This window comes from Callithrix jacchus, chromosome 8 (assembly GCF_049354715.1).
Source record: "Callithrix jacchus isolate 240 chromosome 8, calJac240_pri, whole genome shotgun sequence".
NCBI classification, from domain to species: Eukaryota; Metazoa; Chordata; class Mammalia; order Primates; family Cebidae; genus Callithrix; species Callithrix jacchus.
In genome coordinates this window covers 37,612,440-37,633,623 of record NC_133509.1, presented here as the reverse complement: position 1 = coordinate 37,633,623, position 21,184 = coordinate 37,612,440, and the positions used below count along the sequence as shown (strand labels likewise).

The window sequence follows — 21,184 nt, the reverse complement described above, 5'->3', positions numbered from 1 at the left end:
TGAAGTTTTTTCTTTCCCTCCTGGTTGTATTTGAGCCTTTTCTCTTTTTTTCTTAGCTAGCTAAGGGTTTTTCCATTATGTTTCTTTTCAGAACCAACTCTTAATGTTGTTGTTTTTCCTATTTTATTTATTTCTACTCTAATCTATGTTATTTCTTTCTTTCTGGTTACTTTGGGCTTGGTTTGTTCTTTTTTCTCTAGTTATTTAAAAAATAATTTCAACTTTTATTTTTGATTCAGGGGGTACATATAAAGGTTTGTTACATGTCTCTCATTCTTTGAGGTATAAAGTTAAATTGTCTGAGATTTGAGATCTTTATCCTTTTAATTATATGCATTTATTGCTAATTTCTTCCTTAGTACTCCTTTTGCTATATGCCATGAGGTTTGGCATGTTGTATTTTCATTTTTATATGTCTTGAAATATTTTCAAATTTCTTTTTTGAGACAATGGCTATATGGGAATATTGTTTAATTTCACATTTTGATGAAGATTGCACTTTTCCTTTTGCTGTTGATTTCTAGTTTCATTGTGGTCAGAAAATATATTTGGCATAATCTTAATCTTAAATTTGTCGAGATTTCTTTTAGGCTCTAATATGTGATCTATTCTTGACAAATATCTGCATGCATTTGACATGAATATGCATTCTGCTGTTGTTGGGCAGAATGTTTTGTTGTATATATGTTGGGTCCATTTGGTCTATAGGGTTGTTCAAGTCCTCTGTTTCCTTATTGATCTGTCTGGATTTCCTATTGTATGTTGAAAATGAAATATTGACACCTCTTACTATTATTGCAATGCTGTCTAAGTCTCCCTTCAATTCTATCAACGGTTGCTTTATATATTTGGATGATCTGATGTTGGGGGCATGCATACTTATCGTTATATTATCCTGGTGGATTGACCTTTTATGTAATCTCCCTAATATCCGTATCTATCTCTCATAAAGGTTTTTGACTTAAAGTCCATTTTTATCTGTTTAAAATATAACCACTTCTTCTCTCTTTTGTTTGCCATTTTCATGGAATATTTTTTTTTTCCATCTCTTCACTTTTAGACTATGCATTTCCTTAAATCTCAAGTGAGTTTCTTTCAGGCAGCATATAGTTGGGCAATACTTTTTTTTTTAAATCTATTTAATCACTTTATATCTTTTAATTGGTGGGCTTAATCTGTTCACATTAAAGTAATTATTACAGGAAAGGACTTACTATAATCATTTTGTTACTCGTTTTTTATTATATAGTAGTTCTTTTGTCTTTTTGTCTTTTGCTGTTTTCTTTGTGTTTTGTCAGTCTTTTGTAGTAATATGCTTCAATTCCTTTCTGTTTTTCTTTTATGTAAGTTTTATAGGTACTTTTTCTGGTTGCCTTGGAGATTACATAAGATATCTTATAGTTAGGATAGTTTAAGTTGATAACAAGTTTAATCACATACAAAAATGCTATACTTTTACATCTACTTCTTATTGTTGTCACAATTTGCATCTGTTTGTATTATATATCTTTAAGTTACTGTGGTTATAGTTATTTTAAACAGTTTTGTCTGTCAACTTATATATTTGAATAAAAAGTAATTTAACTACCACCATTATGGTAATAGAGTATTCTGTATTTGTCCATATATTTACCTTTACCAGTGACTTTCATATTTTCTCATGCTAACATGTTGCTGTTTTGAATCCTTTCATTTCAATTTGAAAGACTCCCTTTGGCATTTATTGTAAGGCAGGTCTAGTGGTGATTAACTCCCTAAGCTTTTGTCTGAGAAAGTCTTTATCTCTCTTTCATTTTTGAAGGAAAGTGTAGCTGGTTCTCTTATTCTATGTTGGCAGATTTTTTTTTTCAGCCTTTTGAAAATATTGTCTCATTTCTTCCTGAAATGCAAGGTTTCTGTTAGAAAATCTACTGATGATCTTGTGGAGGTTTCCTTGTACATGATGAGTTGCTTTTCTCTTCCTGCTTTCAAACTTCTCTTTGACTTTTAACAGTTTGATTTTATTTTAGTGTGGATCTTTTTTTTTTTTTTTTGGTTTCACTTAAGTTGATGGTCTTTGGGGTTCTTGAATATAGATCTCCATTTTTGTCTCCATATTTAGGAAGTTATCAGGTTTTATTTATTTAAATAAGGTTTCTGGGCCTTTCCATTTTTCTTGTCCTCATACTCTTATAATGTATAAGCTGTTTTGTTTAATGGTGGTCCATGAGTGAGTCCATTAAGATATTTTCACTTTTTTCATTCTTTTTCTCTTTTTTTCCTCTTAACTGGATAATTACAAATGACTTGTCTTTGAGTTTGCTGACTTTTTTTCTTCTTTGATCAAGTCTGCTGTTGAACACTTGCAGTGAATTTTTCAATTCATTTATTGTATTCTTCAGCTCCAAAATTTGTTTTAAAAATTAAAAATATCTTTCTATTGATATTTGTAAAAATAAATTCTTTTTGTTAATTTTGCTAATGTATCAGTTTCTTGAGGTTGTAGAGCATCTTTGCAACACCTATTTTGAATTATTTGCCAGAATGGTAGTTCTGTTTTAGGTTCTTTGGGAAATCTCCTGACTGCTTTCCATAGTGGCTGAACTAATTTACATTCCCACTAACAATGTATAAGCATTTCCTTTACTCCATATCCTCACCAGCATCTGTTGTTTTTTGCTTTCTAATAATGGCCATTCTGACTGGTGTGAAATGGTATCTCATTATGGTTTTGATTTGAATTTCTCTGATATTGACGTGTGGTTTTCTTTTATCATTGTGTCTTTACCATATTTTCTATCAGGGGAAGCTTGCTTTGTAGACTGCATTAGAGAAGAGTCTATCCTGCTCAATTTTTTGGAATAGTTTCAGTAGAATTGGTACTAGCTTTTTTTATACATCGGGTGGAATTTGGCTGTGAATCCATCTGGTCTGGGGCTTTTTTGGTTTGTGGGTTTTAAAATTATGAATTGAATTCAGATCTCAATATTGGTCTATTTAGGGTTTCAATTTCTTCTTGATTCAATCTTGAGAGATTGTGTGTTTCCAGGAATTTATCCATTTCCTGTAGGTTTTCTAGTTTGTGTACATAGAGGTATTCATAATAGCTTCCGAGGATCTTTTGTATTTCTGTGAGATTGGTTATAATGTCACATTTATGTTTTTTATTATGTTTCTTTAGATCTTTTGTTGTTGTTGTTAATCTAGCTAGTGGTCTATCAATCTTACTCTTTCAGTTTTATTGATTGTATAGATTTTTGGGTCTCAATTTTTTCAATTCTGCTCTGATATTTGTTAGCTTTGGGGTTAGTTTTTTCTTTTTTTTGTAGGTATGTGTTGTATCATTAATTGATATCTTTCTAACTTTTTAAGGAAGGTGTTTAGCACTATAAACTTTCCCCTTAATACTGCTTTTGCCTCATCCCAGAGATTTTGATATGTTGTGTCTCTGTTTTCATTTATTCCAAATAATTTTTTGACTTCCATCTTAATTTTGTTGTTTACCCAAAAGTCACTCTGGAGCAAGTTGTTTAATTTACATGTAATTGTGTGATTTTCTGAGATCTTGCTATTGATTTCTATTTTTGTTTTACTTTAGTCTGAGAGTAAGTTTTATATAATTTTGATTTTTTTGAATTTTGAGATTTGCTTTATGGGTGAGTATGTGGTTGATTTTGGAGTATGTTCCGTGTGCAGAAAAGAAGTATAGTATGTATATTCTGTGGTTAATGGGTAGAGTATTCTGTAGATGTCTATTAGGTCCAGTTGATCAAGTATTGAATTGAAGTGCAGAATTTCTTTGTTATTTTTCTGCCTTGATGATCTGTCTAATGCTGTCAGTGGCATGTTTGAGTCTCCCTCTATTTTTATGTGGCTAAGTATTTTTGTAGGTCTGGAAGTACTTGTTTTATGAATATGGGTGCTCAAATATAGAGTGCATACATATTTTAGATAGTTAAATCTTTTTGTTGAATTGCATCCTTTGTCATTAGGTAATTCCCTTCTTTGTTCGTTTGTTTTTACTGTTACTGGTATGCAGTGTGTTTTATCTGATATAACAGTAGTGACCCCTGGTCTTTTCTATTTTCTATTGGTGTGACAGAGCTTTCTCCAACTTTTTACTTTAAGCCTATGGTTGTTGTTACATGTGAGATGCATTTCTTACTTTATCTAATTTGCTTCTGTGTGCCTTTTAAGTGGGGCATGTAGACTATTTGCATTCAAGGTTAATATTGATATGGGTGGTTTTCACCTGATCATGAAACTGTTAGCTGGTTGCTTTATAGTTTCTATTTTGTGGTAGTTCTATACAGCCTGTAAACTATATACTTAACTGCCACACTCACTTTTTCACATAGGCCTTTGCAAATTATACCGTCATCTTAAAACAATCTTTGCCTGCCTATTTATCTGGCCAACTCCTGATTATCTCTTTAGCTTCGGCTTAGATATTACTTGTTTGGGAATATTTCCTTGACACTTCTCTACCTTCCCTCTAGTCCAATGTGCTTGCCTTATCATAGTGCTTATCATATATGCCCTGTTTTTCAGTATCTTCCCAAAATTGACTGGATTTCATCGAAGGCAAGGATAGTATTTTGTTTACCATTCTATCCCAAGCACTCAAAACATTCCCTGGCCCACAGTAGGTGCATGATAAGTATTTGATGAATAAATGTTCACTGCCTATTTCAAAGTATACCGTATTGTGTATTAATCAATTAATGGCTGATATGTCCTGAAATTCTGGACAATATGTGTGTTCAGTTCTGTAATTAATATTAAAATATTCTTTTTAGTATTTTTGTCTTTTCATAAGAGTTAAAGTCTCATATTTTGTGTTTCAAATATCTTAATAGTTGGTTAAAAACTGTCAAACTGTAGATGATCTAAGCTCCATGAAGGTAGAGATTTTTGTATGTTTTGTTCACTTCTGAATCCCTATCACCTAGAAAAGTGCTTGGTACATACTGGGTAGTCAATATATGTTTTTTGAATGCACAAATGAAAAGATGAACTAAAAGTGCTTCCTTATATATTGTGAACTCTACCTGTCTCTTGTCTTACCTAGTCCTGGCCTTGTGGGAGTTAATTGAATGTGTGAAGACCTATTGAATTCCTCCCACCCAAAAGAGGTCTTCAGTATAAACGTAGCACACGTTTTCTGGGTAGAATTGGGGCCACTAAAAAGGGTTTTTGTGCCCTAGTGAAAAGTCATGTACATCCTTGATCTTATGGGCTTGAAATCACAAGGACTACCTCTGCTGTCATTCACCTTAAAGTGAAACCTGACGGCGAATAAATCCTGCGTTTGTAGAGTTCAATCTGTCTCAGTGTTACAGATGCCTGGCTAATGACAAGTCACTGTACATCAAGAAAATTTCTGTGATAAAATGTGATAGATATAAACCAAAATTCAGTAAACAATATTACCTAAGGTAAGAAAATAGAACAGAATCTATCAACAGTTATAAACTATAAATTGGAAAATTCGAACATCAGCATAGAGATTTAGGAAGTTATAACATCCATGATGCAAGAACAAGATGCTCTAGAAAGAATACAATCAGGAAAAAAAAAAGTGTTCCTGGAAATAAAAAAAAAAATTATGATGAACCAAAATATTCAATAGAAGAGTTGGAAGATTAAGTCAAGAGACTCTCCCAGAAGTTAGAATGAAAGGAAAGAGTTAAAACATCAGAGAATAAAGATAAAATAAAGGGTCAACTGGCAGATTCAAAATTTAACTAAGACTATTTTCTAGATATGAAAGAACAGAAAAAAAATGAAGAGGATAAAATTATAAAGAAATAGCAGAAGAGAACTTCCCCAAATCTTCCAATTGAAAGAGTCTTCTGAATACTCAGAAACAATAAATGAAATAAGATCAGTGCCTCTAAAATTGCAAACTCAAAGGATAAAGAGAGTAACTTAAAGCTTTTAGAAGAGAAAAGTGGGCCACTTATCAAAATATGAAAGTCTAACTAACATCAGATTTATCATCAGCAACACTGGATGCCAGAGGACAGTGGAGTGATCCTTTCAAATGGCTCTCAACCTAAAATTCTATATTGTGGCAAACCATGAGACAAGTGTGAGGGCAGGATAAAGACATTTTCAGGCAGAAAAGCTCATAACTTTTATCTCCTGTGATCTTTTTCTTATGAAGGACGTTTAAGATATGCTACAACAAAACAAGGGAATCAATTTAGAAAGCGGGTGGCATGGGGTGAGGCAACAGTGACTCCAGCCCAGGAGAGTAATTAAAGAAAGTCCCAGGATGCAACTGAGCTACAGACCTGGCAAACAATCAGCCTTGAGTGGGTGAGACCGCAAAGGTCCATGTAACAAAGTGCACATTTTCCTCTGCTGTGAACAATAGTTCAAAGACAGACTATGTACGTACCATTTATTCATTTTTAACTTTTGGAATCAATCTTTAGACCAATAAAAAGGATTTAAGTTTGGGTACAGAAAAGAACACAAATGTTTTAAACCTCTATAGTGAAATAGAAAAAAAATTACAAAGGATAGGTTGGAGGGAGAAGTGAAGAGGAGGTGAGGGGTGGATAATATCCTCATCTTGCAAGTTAGGGAGTGTTGATAATTGATGAACTGAAACAAAACAAAACAAAACAGGCTTCTGTATGTTACTTAGAGTTGCAGAAGTAACCAGTAAGGAAATTTAACTAGATATGTCTATGTTGTTAGAAGGAGAAAAAAAGTACAGAAGTGAAATAAATGACCTAAATCTTTATCTGATTTTGGAAAAGGTCTAATATTTGTAAATCCAGAAATGGTGATACATGTACATAATTTACAGTTTTTGGGGTTACCATTTGATATGCCTTCTGAAGTTTGACAGTAATTTTCTCTGGGGAGTGGGACTGGGGCTATGGTTATGGAGGTGTGGGGATGAAGTCTCTTGCTTTACTAGATAAGCCTTAATGTAGTATTTGATTTCATAACTCTGGATGTATTGCTTTGACTGAAAACGTTAAAAGTGCTTAAATTAAAAAGAAGCTAGTATACTATAAACACTTGATAAGTGGCAGATGTTATTAATAAGAGGGCAGGGAAATAAGCAAGAATTATATTAAGGAGTTGTCATGGCAAAGTATCTGAAGCATGGATTTTTGCCTAAGTTTCAGACCTGGCTCATGGTTGTATTTGACTGGCCTTGGCAATGCTCAGATTCTCATCTGTAAAATGGGGATAATAATAGTATCCATTACACATCGCTGTTAGGAAGATTATACATAATATCCCATATAAAATTGTTAGCAGAATGTCTGGCCTATTTTAAAGATAATAAATATTTCTTATTTTTATTCAGTATTATTAATTTTAGAATAAATTTGGCTTCAAGAAACAAAGGCTCCAATTTTATTTTAGGTATTAACAAGCTTTGTGACTCAGAATAGATAATTTCAATTGCCCACAGCATTGTTTCTCTTTTAAAAAGAGATTATAATTCCATCTGCTCTTGTAACTTTAGAATTGAAAAAATTAATGGAGTCTTTAAGAATAAAAACTTTTGCAATAATCCTGGGGAGGAAGTGTGGACTCTGCAGCTGATAAAGCTCTTATATGTAAGTGTTCAGGGTAGAACCTTCCATAGGCTTGCTTCTGAAATACAGGCTCATAGTCCCTTATCTGAAATTTTAGGGCCAGATGTATTTAGAAATCCAGAATTTTCTGGTTGTAGAAAGACAATATGGTGTGTCTGCCACTTTATTATGTGATATCTCCAGTGACAACTGAGAAAGTACTCATAATCAAGCACATTGATGTTTTTATATTAGAAAATATTAATTCACAAGTATTAAGTATGCTTTAAGAAGTCATCATTAAATACATATCATTCCAGGTCAGATATTTCTGCCCAAATGAGTTCAAGTCAGATCAGGTTTTGCCATCGACTAGATTTTTAAAACATTTTGCATTTTCTGTGCTTTTTTGGGTTTTAGAGTTGTATTGAACATTCGAGGATCTGTACAGCCATCCCATATACTTTTGGGATTTTTTTCTCATATGCTTTTGGAAGGGTCACCTCTTTAGTACATGGCTCTGAAATGAGAAGATTATATTTACCAGTAATGATGAAACAGCCATTTTAGTGCCAGGCATTTGAGGCTGCAAAATCATACACTAAAAATACTTGGGTGAATTATTTTTTAATTTTAAAAAATAATTAAAATATTTTAATCTTTTATCTGTTAAGGTGAAGTTTATGGTTATTTTTATTCTTGTTCTCCTACAGGAAAAAAAGCCTGTGGATTTCTCAGTCAAATCTCAAGTGGGTAGAGAATTTCAGTTCTTTGACCACAGTCTGATGGAATCCATTGAACTGGGTGATCCCAAAGTTCATGAATTCCTTAGGTTACTGACTCTCTGCCACACTGTAATGTCAGAAGAGAATAGTGCAGGTAAGTGAAAAGTATGTCTGAGTGGTGAACCTTGTTTTTGTTTTTTAAAACTGAAGCCAATATTAAATTTGAATGATTTAAAAATTAAGCATTTAAGCAGTAAGCCTTGTTTTTTGTTTTTGTATTTTAAAACAGACACTTATGTTAAATTTGTAGTATTTTCAAGTTAAAGATAGAACATAATTTATATCTCATATGTTTTTAAAAAATTTGGATAGATTTAAATGAAAAAGAAAAGAAATAAGGACAGTGGAAAGGTGAGGACCCAAATATGCTAGTCAAAGCGGATGACATTGTTCTATGATTACCATATTTGACTGTGAGCTTCTGGGTAGCCAGGATAAATAGTGAAATACAGTTGAGTCACACATCTCTCATTATTAGTGTGCACATCTAGTAGATACAGATGACCTTCAGGCATATGCTTAGAATGAATTTCCCCAGTAACAGAGAGAAATTGATGTTGATATTAAAGTAGTCTTATTTAGCCTCCACTATGAGCAAGTCATTACACTTGTGAGATGGTTGTTTGGAACTCAGCATTCATAGGATAGAATAAAACCAGCTGGGCCACTTAACATTTTGAAGCTGTGAGGCAGATAGATAATGGTATAGTGAACTGTCTTCTTGCCCCAGTTGAACCTTATCTATTCCATTTATATTTTTCTCTCAGCTCACTAGTTCTTCCTACAAGGTCTTTCATTCTTTCTGAAATCTGTTTAATTTTATATCTCAAATTTATTTCTTGAAATCTGTTAAATATATTGCATGTGCTATTTCTGATACTTCCAATATCTAACTTTTTTTTCAAGTCTTATTCTACATTGTTTCTGTTAGTTCTCAGGCCTTATTTGTTGTTTAGGTACTTCTCACTGTGAGTTGACCATTTTAGTTTGAACTTAATTTATAGGAATGTTTTGGGTCCAGTTGGTTCCCTCAGAAAGGATTTACATTGCTTCGGTGTTCTAATGTAAGAACATTTTAAAGTTTCAACTTGATTTCTTTCAGGCCACCTAGATTTTGTGAATTCAGGATGCAAGTTTACCTGAGAGTCAGTGTTTGGTCATAAATTCTCAGCAGATATTTTTTTCCCTTCCACTGTAAGGAGGGTTCTAGTTAGGCAAGTTTTATTGGAAGCCCTCTTCAACTGAGCATGAATTTCAAATTTACCCTTATATTGAGGATAGTCTTTGGGGGACCCAGTTTTGAGAGGCCATAGTTCATTGGACTTCTCACCTTAGACAGGTACTGAGCTCTGCCTTTTTAAATTCAAGCCCAGAGACAAAACCAACTATCAAATTCTCCAGGTTCAGAAAATGCCCTCAAGGCAAATGCTGGCTAATGAGCTTCTTTAATCCCATAAGTGTTCTTTTTCTCAGTCTATGACCTGAACAGTTCTTGCTTTCTTTGCCAGTTCATGGATGTATTTAAGAATATTAAAATGCTTTTATAGTTGTTTATAGCAGCTGATATTGGTCCTGACACCCAGTCTACCATGTTACCAGATGTAGAACTTACTATATTTTTTCATGGATAGATCAAGTAATTGCTTTAAGTTTTTTGCCGTTTGTGAATTTCAAAAATTCATTCATGCCAATTGTATCAAGTGAAACAATACAATACAAAAATTTATAAAGGTGAATCTAGTGGTAGCTTCCCTGAACTCCAGTCTCACACCTATAGGGGTAACCAGTGGTAACATCTGGTATGTATCATTTCACCCTTTCCTCTGGCTCTTAAATGTATACATATATTCAAGAATCTAGGCAGATATTTAGGTGATTTGTTTCTTTTTAACAAAAAGAAATCATAGTGTAGCCATTAATATGCAACTTGTTTACTTAACAATTGATCCTGGACATCACTATAAATTAGAAAATATGAGTCTAGCTCTGCCTAATTAATAGTTTTTAAACATTAAACTAATTAATTTTCCTAATTAATTTTTACATATAAATTTGATTTAATTTTATATAAGGGCTTACTTTATATATGCTGTTTTTTAAACTCTCTATATATGTATATATACATATAACATATTCTTTTTAATCTCTTCTCCCTTCTTATTCCCATTGCAACATACATATAATATCAGGTAACAAGTATTGACATCCTGGTTTGATTTCTTACATTTCAAGGGATTTCTTGTACGCATTCTCATAAAATGGTCATTAGCAGCAGACTGAAATAGAATTTGAATTCTCTCTCCATCACTCTTTAGCTGTGTGATCTCATCAAACTCATGTAACCTTTTTCAGTTACAGTTTCCACCAGTATAAAATGGAAATAATAATTTTAATAATCTCCAGGATTATGTGAGTTAATATATATTAAAATGTTTTAGTTTATGAAACATTCATGGCACATCTCTAGTTACTGAAGATATAAAAGTTTGATCTCTAATCTAAGAAATTGAACACAGTGAAGAGGCAGACTTAGAAATGGATGTTTTCCTATAAGATGAAGGGCTATAGTAGTGATTTACATAGGGTCCTGTGGTGTCCCAGAGGACAGATACATGATTCAACTGGTGGTGAGTAGTAAAGGTCTGAGGACAGGAAAGATTTTTAAACCTGATGCTTGAATCGGGTGTTAAATAATGAGTTGGAGTTGGCATTGGAACTCTGTGGGTTAGCTATTATTGTCAGTATTGATAAACTTGTTTCTTTTCCTTTTAGGAGAGCTAATTTACCAAGTTCAATCACCTGATGAAGGGGCTCTAGTGACTGCTGCTAGAAATTTTGGGTTCATTTTTAAATCCCGGACCCCAGACACCATAACAATAGAAGAACTGGGAACACCAGTTACTTATCAATTACTTGCCATTCTGGATTTCAACAATACCAGAAAAAGGATGTCTGTCATAGGTATGTTTGGTAGCTGAGACTATTTTTGATCTTTTCATAGTGTTGTGGTTATGCTTTTCAAGGATTATTTCACTTTTGGTTACATGCTGAGGGTTGTGATAGTTTTGAAACTTTATGTATGAACTGTTGTGTTGCTCAACCTACCCTCAATACTGTAGTGATATATAACTAACATTTAGCAAGTGCTCACTTATGTGCCCAGTACTGTTCTAAATGCTCTATATGAGTATGTCCAATATATCAGTAGAAATACAAAAAATTTTTTTAAAATGTCAAAAATGCTCTTATGAATTAAATTTTTTAATTGTCCAAACAATCCTAATAATGTAGGAACTATTATATTTATACCCATTAACAGATAGCAAAACTAAGACACAGAAAGGTTGAATATCTTGTTCAAGATCACATAGTTTGAAGTAGAATAGCTGGGATTCAAACCTGCGAAGTTTGACTGACTGCATAGCCCATTCACTTAATCACTACACAATACTGGCTTAGGGTGAGTTTCTAAATTGCTTGGCAGATGATAGTTGTTGTGAATATAATCATTAGCCTTGTTCATTTCCTCTGTCCACCTCCACTGCTGGAGAAGAGCACCTAATATTGTATTTAGCACCAAAACAAATCTATGCTTTCCTGACTCAATGTTCAGTGCTGTGTCAATATCCCTCTCATTCATATTTAGTGTCTTTTTCCATTTTCACAATACATATTTAAAACCTTGGTCATTTCAACACTGCCACCATCTTCTTTACTCTTGAAAGCTACATTCATCTCCTATTTCTCTAAGAAAATAAAGGACCTCAGGGAATGCACACCACTATTTCTTTTCCCCATCCCCACCTTCATCCCTAAGCTATATCTTCAATAATTTACTCTCCTGCATCAGAAAGCAATTGCTCTTGTTCCTTTTTAAAGCTGAAGGTTTTTCCAGTCCCACTCCTTATCTCTCCTTGCTTGTTCCCTTCTTGCTTGTGCCTGCAATTTTTCCTTAACTGGCTCATTCCTTCAGCACACAACTCTATTATCCTCCTGTTTCCTTAAAGATATTGTTCATATTTTGGTGTCCACTGATTTTGCCACCATATTTTTCTGCTTTTCATCACAGATTAATTTCTCAGGTCAGCTTTTGCTTCTTGCCTTTCTTACTGTTTTCAGCCCATTAGGGTTGTTTCTGCTTTCACTACTGAAGAAGGATTGCTTTCTCAGAGGTTTCCATTCACCTTTTAACTTCCCAGTCTAGTGGCTTTTCCTTATTTTTTTTTTCTAAGTTTTTTAGTATGCACCACACAATTATAACATGATGCCATTTATTTACATGATTCTGAAAGAATATGAGTCCCCAGGATCAAATATATACATTTTTAATATTTGAAATATTTACATAATGGAGCCATGTCAGGGTTCAAGGGTAAGAACAGTTTTTTCAAATGTCCTCTCAAAGTGTTTAAAAAAAAAATCCAGTAATTCAAAGCTCACATTATGCTTTCCTAACAGGCCAATCTTTACCTTTCTTTTAAATAAGTACTCAGACATGGGAACAGTTGCAACTAATTTGTGTGAAAAGCTGTTTGAAGCTTGTTACATTTTCAGGTAATTTTGCTCCCTGGTGAAATTCTGATCTACAACAAAAAGAGCCCCAGGAATTTCTCTGAGCACATCATCAGTACGTTTTTAAACACTAATGACCCAAGGTAAAACAAGATATAAACCTTCTACAGGACAAAAATGAAAACAAAAAATTAGTCGTTGGTAATTACCTTGATAAATTTACCTTTATCCTTAAATAAGATGTAAATATAACTTATAAGTTGCCAAGCAGAATACCTATCATGTTTGTAAAACTCTCATTGTCTGTCAATTTGCCTAGTTTCATTTTTTGTTTTGTTTTAAAGGCAGTTTTCACTTATACTTTTGAAATAAATTTTTTGTTAAATAAAGGGATATAATTAAACTAAGGACCAATTAGTGCAAAAATGCATTAAATACAACTCTCCAGGATTTTAGGATATGCCTCATTTCTGAGCTGCTTTTCCTTATTAATCTATTCATCTATATGTTTTTTTAAACTTAGTAACATTTGAGACTGTTGACCCAGTTTTCTTGACACTCCTGTTTTGGCCTCTGTAAACTTTCTGGCTCCTGATTCTCTTCTTGTCCCATTGTTTTCTTTCTCAAGCTCCTTTGCTGACTACTCTCCTTCATCCCATTCTTCAATATTGGTGTCCTTTTCTCTTCTTAGTTCCTGTGTTCTTCTTGGAAGAACATATGTGGTGGTAGCTATTGGCTATATTCTGTGACCTTCTTATACAGCTCTTTAGCTTCAATCTCTTGCTAGAGTCCAAACACATTTTCAGCTTTCTGTTATGTTCTGTCGTTGGATTGTGCTATGGTTACCTAGTTTTATGTCAAATATGGAACTTTCTTTCTCACAACTATTGTTCTTTCTGTAATCCGTATTAAAATTCACAGTTACCTTTCATTGTATGCCTGTCCATGAACTTATAATGAATTCTTTTACTGAATTGTTGCAACTGCATGTAACATGCATGTCCCATTTAAGACAAGAGAAAATTAAACTAAAAGATTTTAAGTAACTTGCCAAATATTGTCACACAGCTGTAACGCAACTTGTCTCACAGCTGGTAAGAGGCAGATCAAATATGTGAACTCAGGTTTGTCTTTTTCCAAAGTCTGGTCTTTTAAGCCCTATTGTAGATCACTCACTCTTTTCCATAGCTTTTGTGCCCCTGTGCTAATAGTCTTCAAACTTTAGCTCCCATCAACATCACCAGGAGGACTTGTTACAACAGTGATTGCCAGGCCCCAGCCTCTAGCTTCTGATTTAGCTGGTCTGAGGTGAGGTCCACCAATTTGCATTTCTAACAAGCTTGTAGGTGATGCCGAAGTCACTGATGTCAGGGAACCACAGTTTGGGGACCACTTCTCTAGACTAATAGATCCTCAAATACCATCCATTATTTTCCCCAGAGATGCTTGAGACATATCTCTAACCTATTTCCTTCTCTTCCACTCTCAGGCCTTCAACATCTTTAGAATCCTCTGTTGTCATGCTGTTTTTAAGTTTCTTCTGAGAGCCGTCAGAATGATACTTATTAAAATAGCTTCATAAATCCTTTTTAATCGTAAAAGCTTTTTTGTCCTTTTTTCCTGATTCCTAGTACCCTGCCTTAGTTAAGGTTCTTGTTACTCCTTGCTTGTATTATTGTAATATCTTCAAATTATTCCCTTTGAAAATAATCCTCTATGCTGTCATCAGGTTATTCTTTCTAAAACAGAGGCCTGATTTTTCTTCCCCCTACTTAAAAATAATTGGTGGCTTCCCAAACCTTAACAGAAAAAGTCCTTAGTATGACATGCAAAATTATTTGCAATCTGACCTCAATCTACTTTTCTTCTACTTTCCAAAACTTTGAGCTCAACTAGACCTCTCCATCCCTGGATGCATTGTGTGCTTTTATACCCTTTGCACATGCTGTTCCCCTGTCTTGAATAGTTTTTTCCCCCACTTCTCTTCTTGGAAATGCCCCCTACTATTCATCTGGTAATGTCCAATTCAAATGTTATCCATTTTTCTATTCTTTTTTATTCTCCAAATAACCACATTCTTCTGTGTTCTCCAGAATGCCTTGTTCGTAACACTGGTGTGATATTAGTTCCATGACACTCTTGACTATCCCAGTTATTAAACTGTATGCTGCTGAGGGCAGGTGCTATACCTTAGTCTTCCTAAACTGCCCAAGGCCAAACGCAGAGCTTGGCACATGATAGGTTTTCTATAAATGTTTGTGAAATATTACTCAACCCAATACTTTGTACCTTACGAATATTCTACTCATTGTATTTAATCAATTTCTTATTATGTAAAACACGTATTTACGTAACCATCGGGTTTTTGGTTTCTAACTACTAGAAACTAGTCTTGAAACATGGCTCTCAGGAGGTAAAAGCCAAATAACTTCTGAGAATGTTTATTTATTTATTTTTGACAACAAGGAAGTCATCACCAGTATTGCTGATGAGTGCACATGCTGTTCTAGGTGCTGGTTTAATGTTGTATCAGCCAGAGCAATCTTCTATTTGCAGCCTCAGGGGAGGTGTTATTGATGTTGGTTTGGCCCAGAGTTGGTTTCTTTTTGCTCTGAGGGTGTTGACAAAAACCTAAAATTGCTACACAGGGAGATTTTTGGCTTTTCTTCAGCACTGGTCACCATTACAGGCTGTGGAGAAATCGCAGCCTAACCACAAACATCAGATGTTTGCTTTAATGGATCCCATATGAGGAAAGGTAGTGCTCTACCACAGAATGCATGAAGGTTTGCTGGATTTATTTTTATTCTGTTTGGTTTTTAATTGGGAGGAATTTTAGAGGGACTCTACCAGGGAAGAAATGTCTCTGCATGATAACAAGGCAAAAAGCAATCTAGTCTCATGATTGTCACATGGTTTGGTCTGCAGGAACAACACCCTGATGCGAAGACTCAGGCATTTGCTGCTATTCCTCCTCTTTCTCCTCTTTCTGCTTCCTTGTTTTTTGGGTGGGGGCCACTATTCACTAAGTCATCAATGTATAATTTCAATACCAGTAGTACTTTTATTCTGAAGAAAGAGCCCTGATTTAAGTCAGAGATATTTACATAAAAATTGATTTCTATAAAGGATTTTTTTCAGAGAGAACAAAATCTACTATATTAGTAAAAAATATAATGTCATTATATACTTTTGGAAAGACCAGTTTTCTAATTCTGTAAATAGAAATGCAGAGATAAAATTCAAAGATAGCTATTTACAGGGGCAAGTGGCAGAGAACCATTAAAGAAGAATAAATTACAAGAAGTTTCTTGGAAGGCTCTTACAAGATCTTTAGATAAAAGTTGCTCAGTTCTAAACTTTTTCAAGATAATCAAAGTACAAATCACACCATCATGTGACAGGCATTTCTCTGTGTAGATGTACGAGCAGCAGCAATATGGCAAAATGGAATTATTTACCATCCTTCACAGTGCTAATATTGCATCTAACTGGAAGCCATTTGTTATATTTTTCTTTCCTTTATTCATGGAGGCATAACTCATGCTTCCAATAAATCATGTACAATTTTGGTTCATCTTAATTAAGCAAATATTTATTTATGTGCCCACTATGTTTCAGGGTCTTCAAGCTAAAGGAGAATGTGAAAAATTGAAAGGTAGTTCTATGACTGTATCCAACAGAAATGGTCATCTCTTAATAAGCTCTATATGCCATGTCAAGGAGTCCAAACTTCATAGAAGCGAGAGGGAAGCTATTGCAGGATTCTAAGCAGCAGCATGAAGATGACTGCAGCTGGAATATTTGGAAGAGTCTGGAAGGAAGCAGTACTAGAATGGGTAAAACCAGTTAGGTTAAGGTGATTTTCTAGGCAAGAGAGAAGTGACAGAGAGAAATCTATGGCTTCCCTTAGATGTATGGTTGATGGAGGGAGAACTGTGAGGGATGCCCAGTTTAAGTGGATGGTAAAGCAGATTTCTGAGACTGGGGATATGAGAGGAGTAGCTAATTATTAGAGTTGTGGGTAATATGTCCAGTATGAGTTTGGTGTGCCTGGGCATATTCAAGAGGTGTTCAGTGGTAGTCAGATGTATGGGTCAGAATGGAGTGCTGGAGATGGATTGGATATGAGATATACATTTGAAGACAGCCTGTTGATGGAACATGAATGCGGTTGCTGAGGGAGAGTATGAAAGATGGGAAGATAAAAAAGACCCAAGTAAATCTCTGAAGAACACTAATATTTAAATGGGAAGCAATGGGATAAGATTTTTATAACCTAAAAACTATGACCTTGGTTCAGGCTCTGGACATACGTTATCTTGACCATTTAAAACTTTGTCCTTTTTAGTTTATGTAATATAAATACTAACTTCTGAAATGACTTAGAATTAATTAACTTTGAACAGAAATGACCAGAAGGCTTGGAAGAAAAGAGATATAAAACTTGCTGAGCTGCTAAAGAAAATGTTTAATGAGTAAAGCAGGATTCCATGAAATTGGATTTACATAAATTCAAACCTGAAGGGACAAATACTAGGTTAAGAGAAAGTATCAGGGGTGGAAAGTATTTATTGAATCAGAAAAAATTGTACAGCTGTAAAGGACCTTTGAAGTTAATTTGTTTAAACATCTTTTTACATGTAGAAACTGAGATATAGAGATGGTAAGGGATTTACACAAATCAGTCAGTTTGTGGCTCTTCCAGACCAGTGATTCTAAATGTGTGGTCTGGGGAACCTTAGGGAACCTTGTGAGTTTTTCGTAGGATGCACGAGGACAAAAGTATTTTCATTATAATATCACTATTATTTTTTCTCATGAGTATACCATGGAGTTTTGCTGAAATCACATGACATGTGATGTCACAACAGAATGAATGCAGAAACAGATATGAGAATCCAGCTCTCTTTTATTAAACCAGATGTTTAAAAGATCTATAATCATGTAAAATAATGCCAGTCTTCAAACTAATTTTTTTCTGAAAAATATAGTTTTTTAAATAGAAATGTTATTTATATTTATATGTTAGATTTATAATAATTATTAAAGTAATTAGTGTTATAAAAATATTGACATAAAAATTTCTTATTTTTCATTTCTAATATGGTAAATATGGATAGGTAAAATTCATATAAAAAAACTTTTAGAATTATCACTCAGCATTGAAAAATTATAAAGAAGGTCCTCAGGTCAAAAGTTTGAGAACTAATGTCCCAGTCTAGAATACAAAATATAGACAAAGGTGGATATTCATCCTTTGCCTTTATACCTCTGGTGATGGATGGGAGAATATATAAGGGAAATTATTAAATCGGATTATTGTACAAGAAAATCAAGAGAAAACCTTTCTTAGGATTAAGTTTTCCCCGTTGGTTTAACAATTAGATAAATTGCATATGTTTTTCTCTCTCTTTTTTCCCCAATGTGGGTGGTTAGAGCTAGACTATAAGAAAAGCTGCATGAGTTCTGGCCCTTAGGAAAGCTAACCAAAGGTCTTCAAACAGAAGACAAGACCTAGACAAGGCCCAGTTCTAAAAAGTTTTCAGGCTGTATTATTAGATCTATGCAAGCCAGGGGGAAACTAGAATAAATAAATGTTTACTACGGGTAGAGGGGAGGGTAACATTGTATTTTGTTTTTATATATTTTTTTAACTAAGCTCTAAATTCTGTATGCCATTTTTTATGGCATTACATTAATAGTAATTAATAGTGAACATTTATGTTAACCTTTTTTGAGGTATGCTATTTGTAGAGAAAAGGTATAATTGAGTGGAAAGCATGTAATGAATGATCTTTGATTCAACTGATAAAGCCTATGAGGGTGAGAATATTCAGATCATGAAGTTGTGACTAAGACAGTTGTCTTAAATTGTAGGTAGTTCTGGGAAGAAATACACAGCTATGTCATTCATTCATTCAGCAAATAACTATTAACTGCCTACTATGTGTCAAGCTGTAAAATTAAAGCTACAAAGTTAGGCCAAGTGTTCTGTGGTTTGAAAGAAAGCTTTGTCTAACAGCAATATGCTGGGGGTTGTGGTTGGGGTTGGAGTTGAGGGTAGCCTAGAAAGGGCTATCAATCTCAAACCTGTGGGCCAAGTTAAAAGCACAGTGCCTCCGATATACTTCCAGTGGGAATGAGGTGGAAACTTTATTTTTAAAAGCGCCTCTGTGAAGTGTGTTTTCAGCCAGCATTGCGACCCAAGAACGAACCACGAAGAATGAACAGGCTTTTCCAGAGTAAAAGGGGTGAAGAAATATGTTGGCAAGGGCCAAGAAAAAATGCATAAACCATGACTTTGTACGGCTAGAATTCCATATGGAGATGATTTGGCATAACACTGATATTGATTTGAACAGCAGGTCTTGAATTTCACACCAGGAGACAGGCAAATAAAGCTCTCAATTCTGCTCAATATGGAGATGAAGACTTAATTTAGATATATCAACTCTTCAGAAAGAGTAGGCAAGGAAAACAGGAAGGTCATATGCTTCACAATAAAAATACTTGTTTCTGAATTTGGGAAATCAAAGATTCCAGCAGATGGAGCATTTCTAAGTTAATAAATGAGAATAAAACCAAGTAACTTAGATAATGACCTTACCAAAGGTACTGAGTGTCTTACTACTGGCTAAAACATTATGCTCATTTCCAAATTGTCAGGCTGGAACTCTGGAAGAGTCTAATTTTGATGTATGTCATTGATTATAATCTGCTTTTCTGAACTTTTTTCTTTTCAGTTCAAAACCCAGAAGGGCAGATAAAGCTTTATTCTAAAGGAGCAGATACTATTCTGTTTGAAAAACTTCATCCTTCCAATGAAGACCTTCTGTCTTTGACGTCAGACCACCTCAGTGTAAGTGCCTCCGTCTTAAGGTTAGCAGCCCGTTTGCCATCTCTTATGGTTAGGTCTTTAAAAAATAGCAGCTAAATGATTTGACTACCGAAATAGAAAGCATCTGGAGAGTGGTTTCACAGGAAGCTGTGCCAATGATTGTCTGGAAATTGACATAAGGACCGCCCCTTTCCGTCCTGTTGGGAGTCCAGTCAGTCTGCTACAGGTAGAAGAACACACAGCAACTGAGCAGTAGCCACAGAATGTGGGCATCTGGGGAACCTGCTCCATATCCCCGGCAGCTTCATGTTGCTCCTCTTGGACGACTAGTTCTGGAAAGAGGAGACAGAAAGCTGCTTTTCCTTGGGTTCTGATGTGTTTGGCATTAGTGGAATGTCTTATGATTACCCCCAGGGAAAGTTCAGGGTTGTGTTTAGGTTGTGTTGAGATTAGAGAGTAGCACTGTCTGGCGCCCACTTTCTCCTCTAAGGGTCTTTTTATTCAGATCATAAATCATGATGAGTTCCTCGTGTGCCTTCAGACACCAAACTTGTACTTTCTGAGACCAGCATAATTTCTTCCCGGAAGTTTTCTGAAAGAAGTTAGGGTCATTTTTGGCACACTTTTTTTTAATTCCAAAATGTAAGGGGACTGTGAATTAATATGAGCATTACCTGGTTTAAACCTGAGATTCAAGTGTGTCTCTAATATTTGTTTGTGGTTCCATTAAGGGCAACTGGTCAAAACTCTCATTTTCTCATTAGTTTCTTTCCTTTAAGACATTATTAAGTATTCATGTTCTTTGTCAGTCCCTATATTTAATACAAAACATTCCCTGAATCTTTAAAAAACAAATAAATAAAATAAAAATCCTCTGCCTCACTTTAAATTTAAAAAATGATAGTTTAGTAGTATTGGTTTCAAACGTAGCTATTGTTTTTGTCTTTCCATTAGAGAATTCTTGATTTTCTTTTAATGTTTTCCAGAAGGGCAGCATGGTCTTTAAAATTTTTTTTTAAATGAAAACAACACTGGAATCATAAGTATCTTATTTTTTGCCATTACTCAAGCACCGAGGCCCTGGGTTTTCATATATTCTCCTTTCACACTAAACTATAAGAAGCCTAATTTGGTCTTTTTAAATTTTTCTGCAAAATAATTTTTTTTCAGGTAATATAAATTTAACTTGTTCTTTGCTTATTCACTTTATTCATTTTGGCTTCTAGATTCTGAGGTCTTAAATGTTTATTTAATTACTGATTTTGAATTGTTTAATGATAGGAAAAGACCTTAATCAAATGCTCATTTAGGATCAAACTTGTGTTTCATGCACTAATGAAATAACTTAAATCATCTGTTTCCTTTTGTAATGTCATTGTTCATTCACTGTTGTACAGATCAGAGAGGAAGGCACTGGTAATGCCCAGTGCGGTTGCAAGTTAAAGGCAAAAAAGTGTTTGTGTGAGTTAGGAGGACAAAAGATCGTTATAAGACAGGAACTACATTTTCAAATCAGT

General features: G+C 34.3%; 1 protein-coding gene across 4 annotated transcripts in view; it reads left to right on the top strand.

Moving 5' to 3' along the window:
* Nucleotides 1-21,184, top strand: part of ATP8B4 (ATPase phospholipid transporting 8B4 (putative)) — a 272,389-nt gene that overhangs the window by 169,364 nt on the left and 81,841 nt on the right. For all 4 annotated transcript variants that reach the window (XM_078334229.1, XM_054239635.2, XM_017976839.4 and 1 more), the window contains 3 exons: nucleotides 8,243-8,408; nucleotides 11,087-11,275; nucleotides 19,573-19,688. In XM_078334229.1, coding sequence (XP_078190355.1) covers nucleotides 8,243-8,408; nucleotides 11,087-11,275; nucleotides 19,573-19,688 — 471 coding nt within the window. The remainder of the gene's footprint in view (nucleotides 1-8,242; nucleotides 8,409-11,086; nucleotides 11,276-19,572; nucleotides 19,689-21,184) is intronic.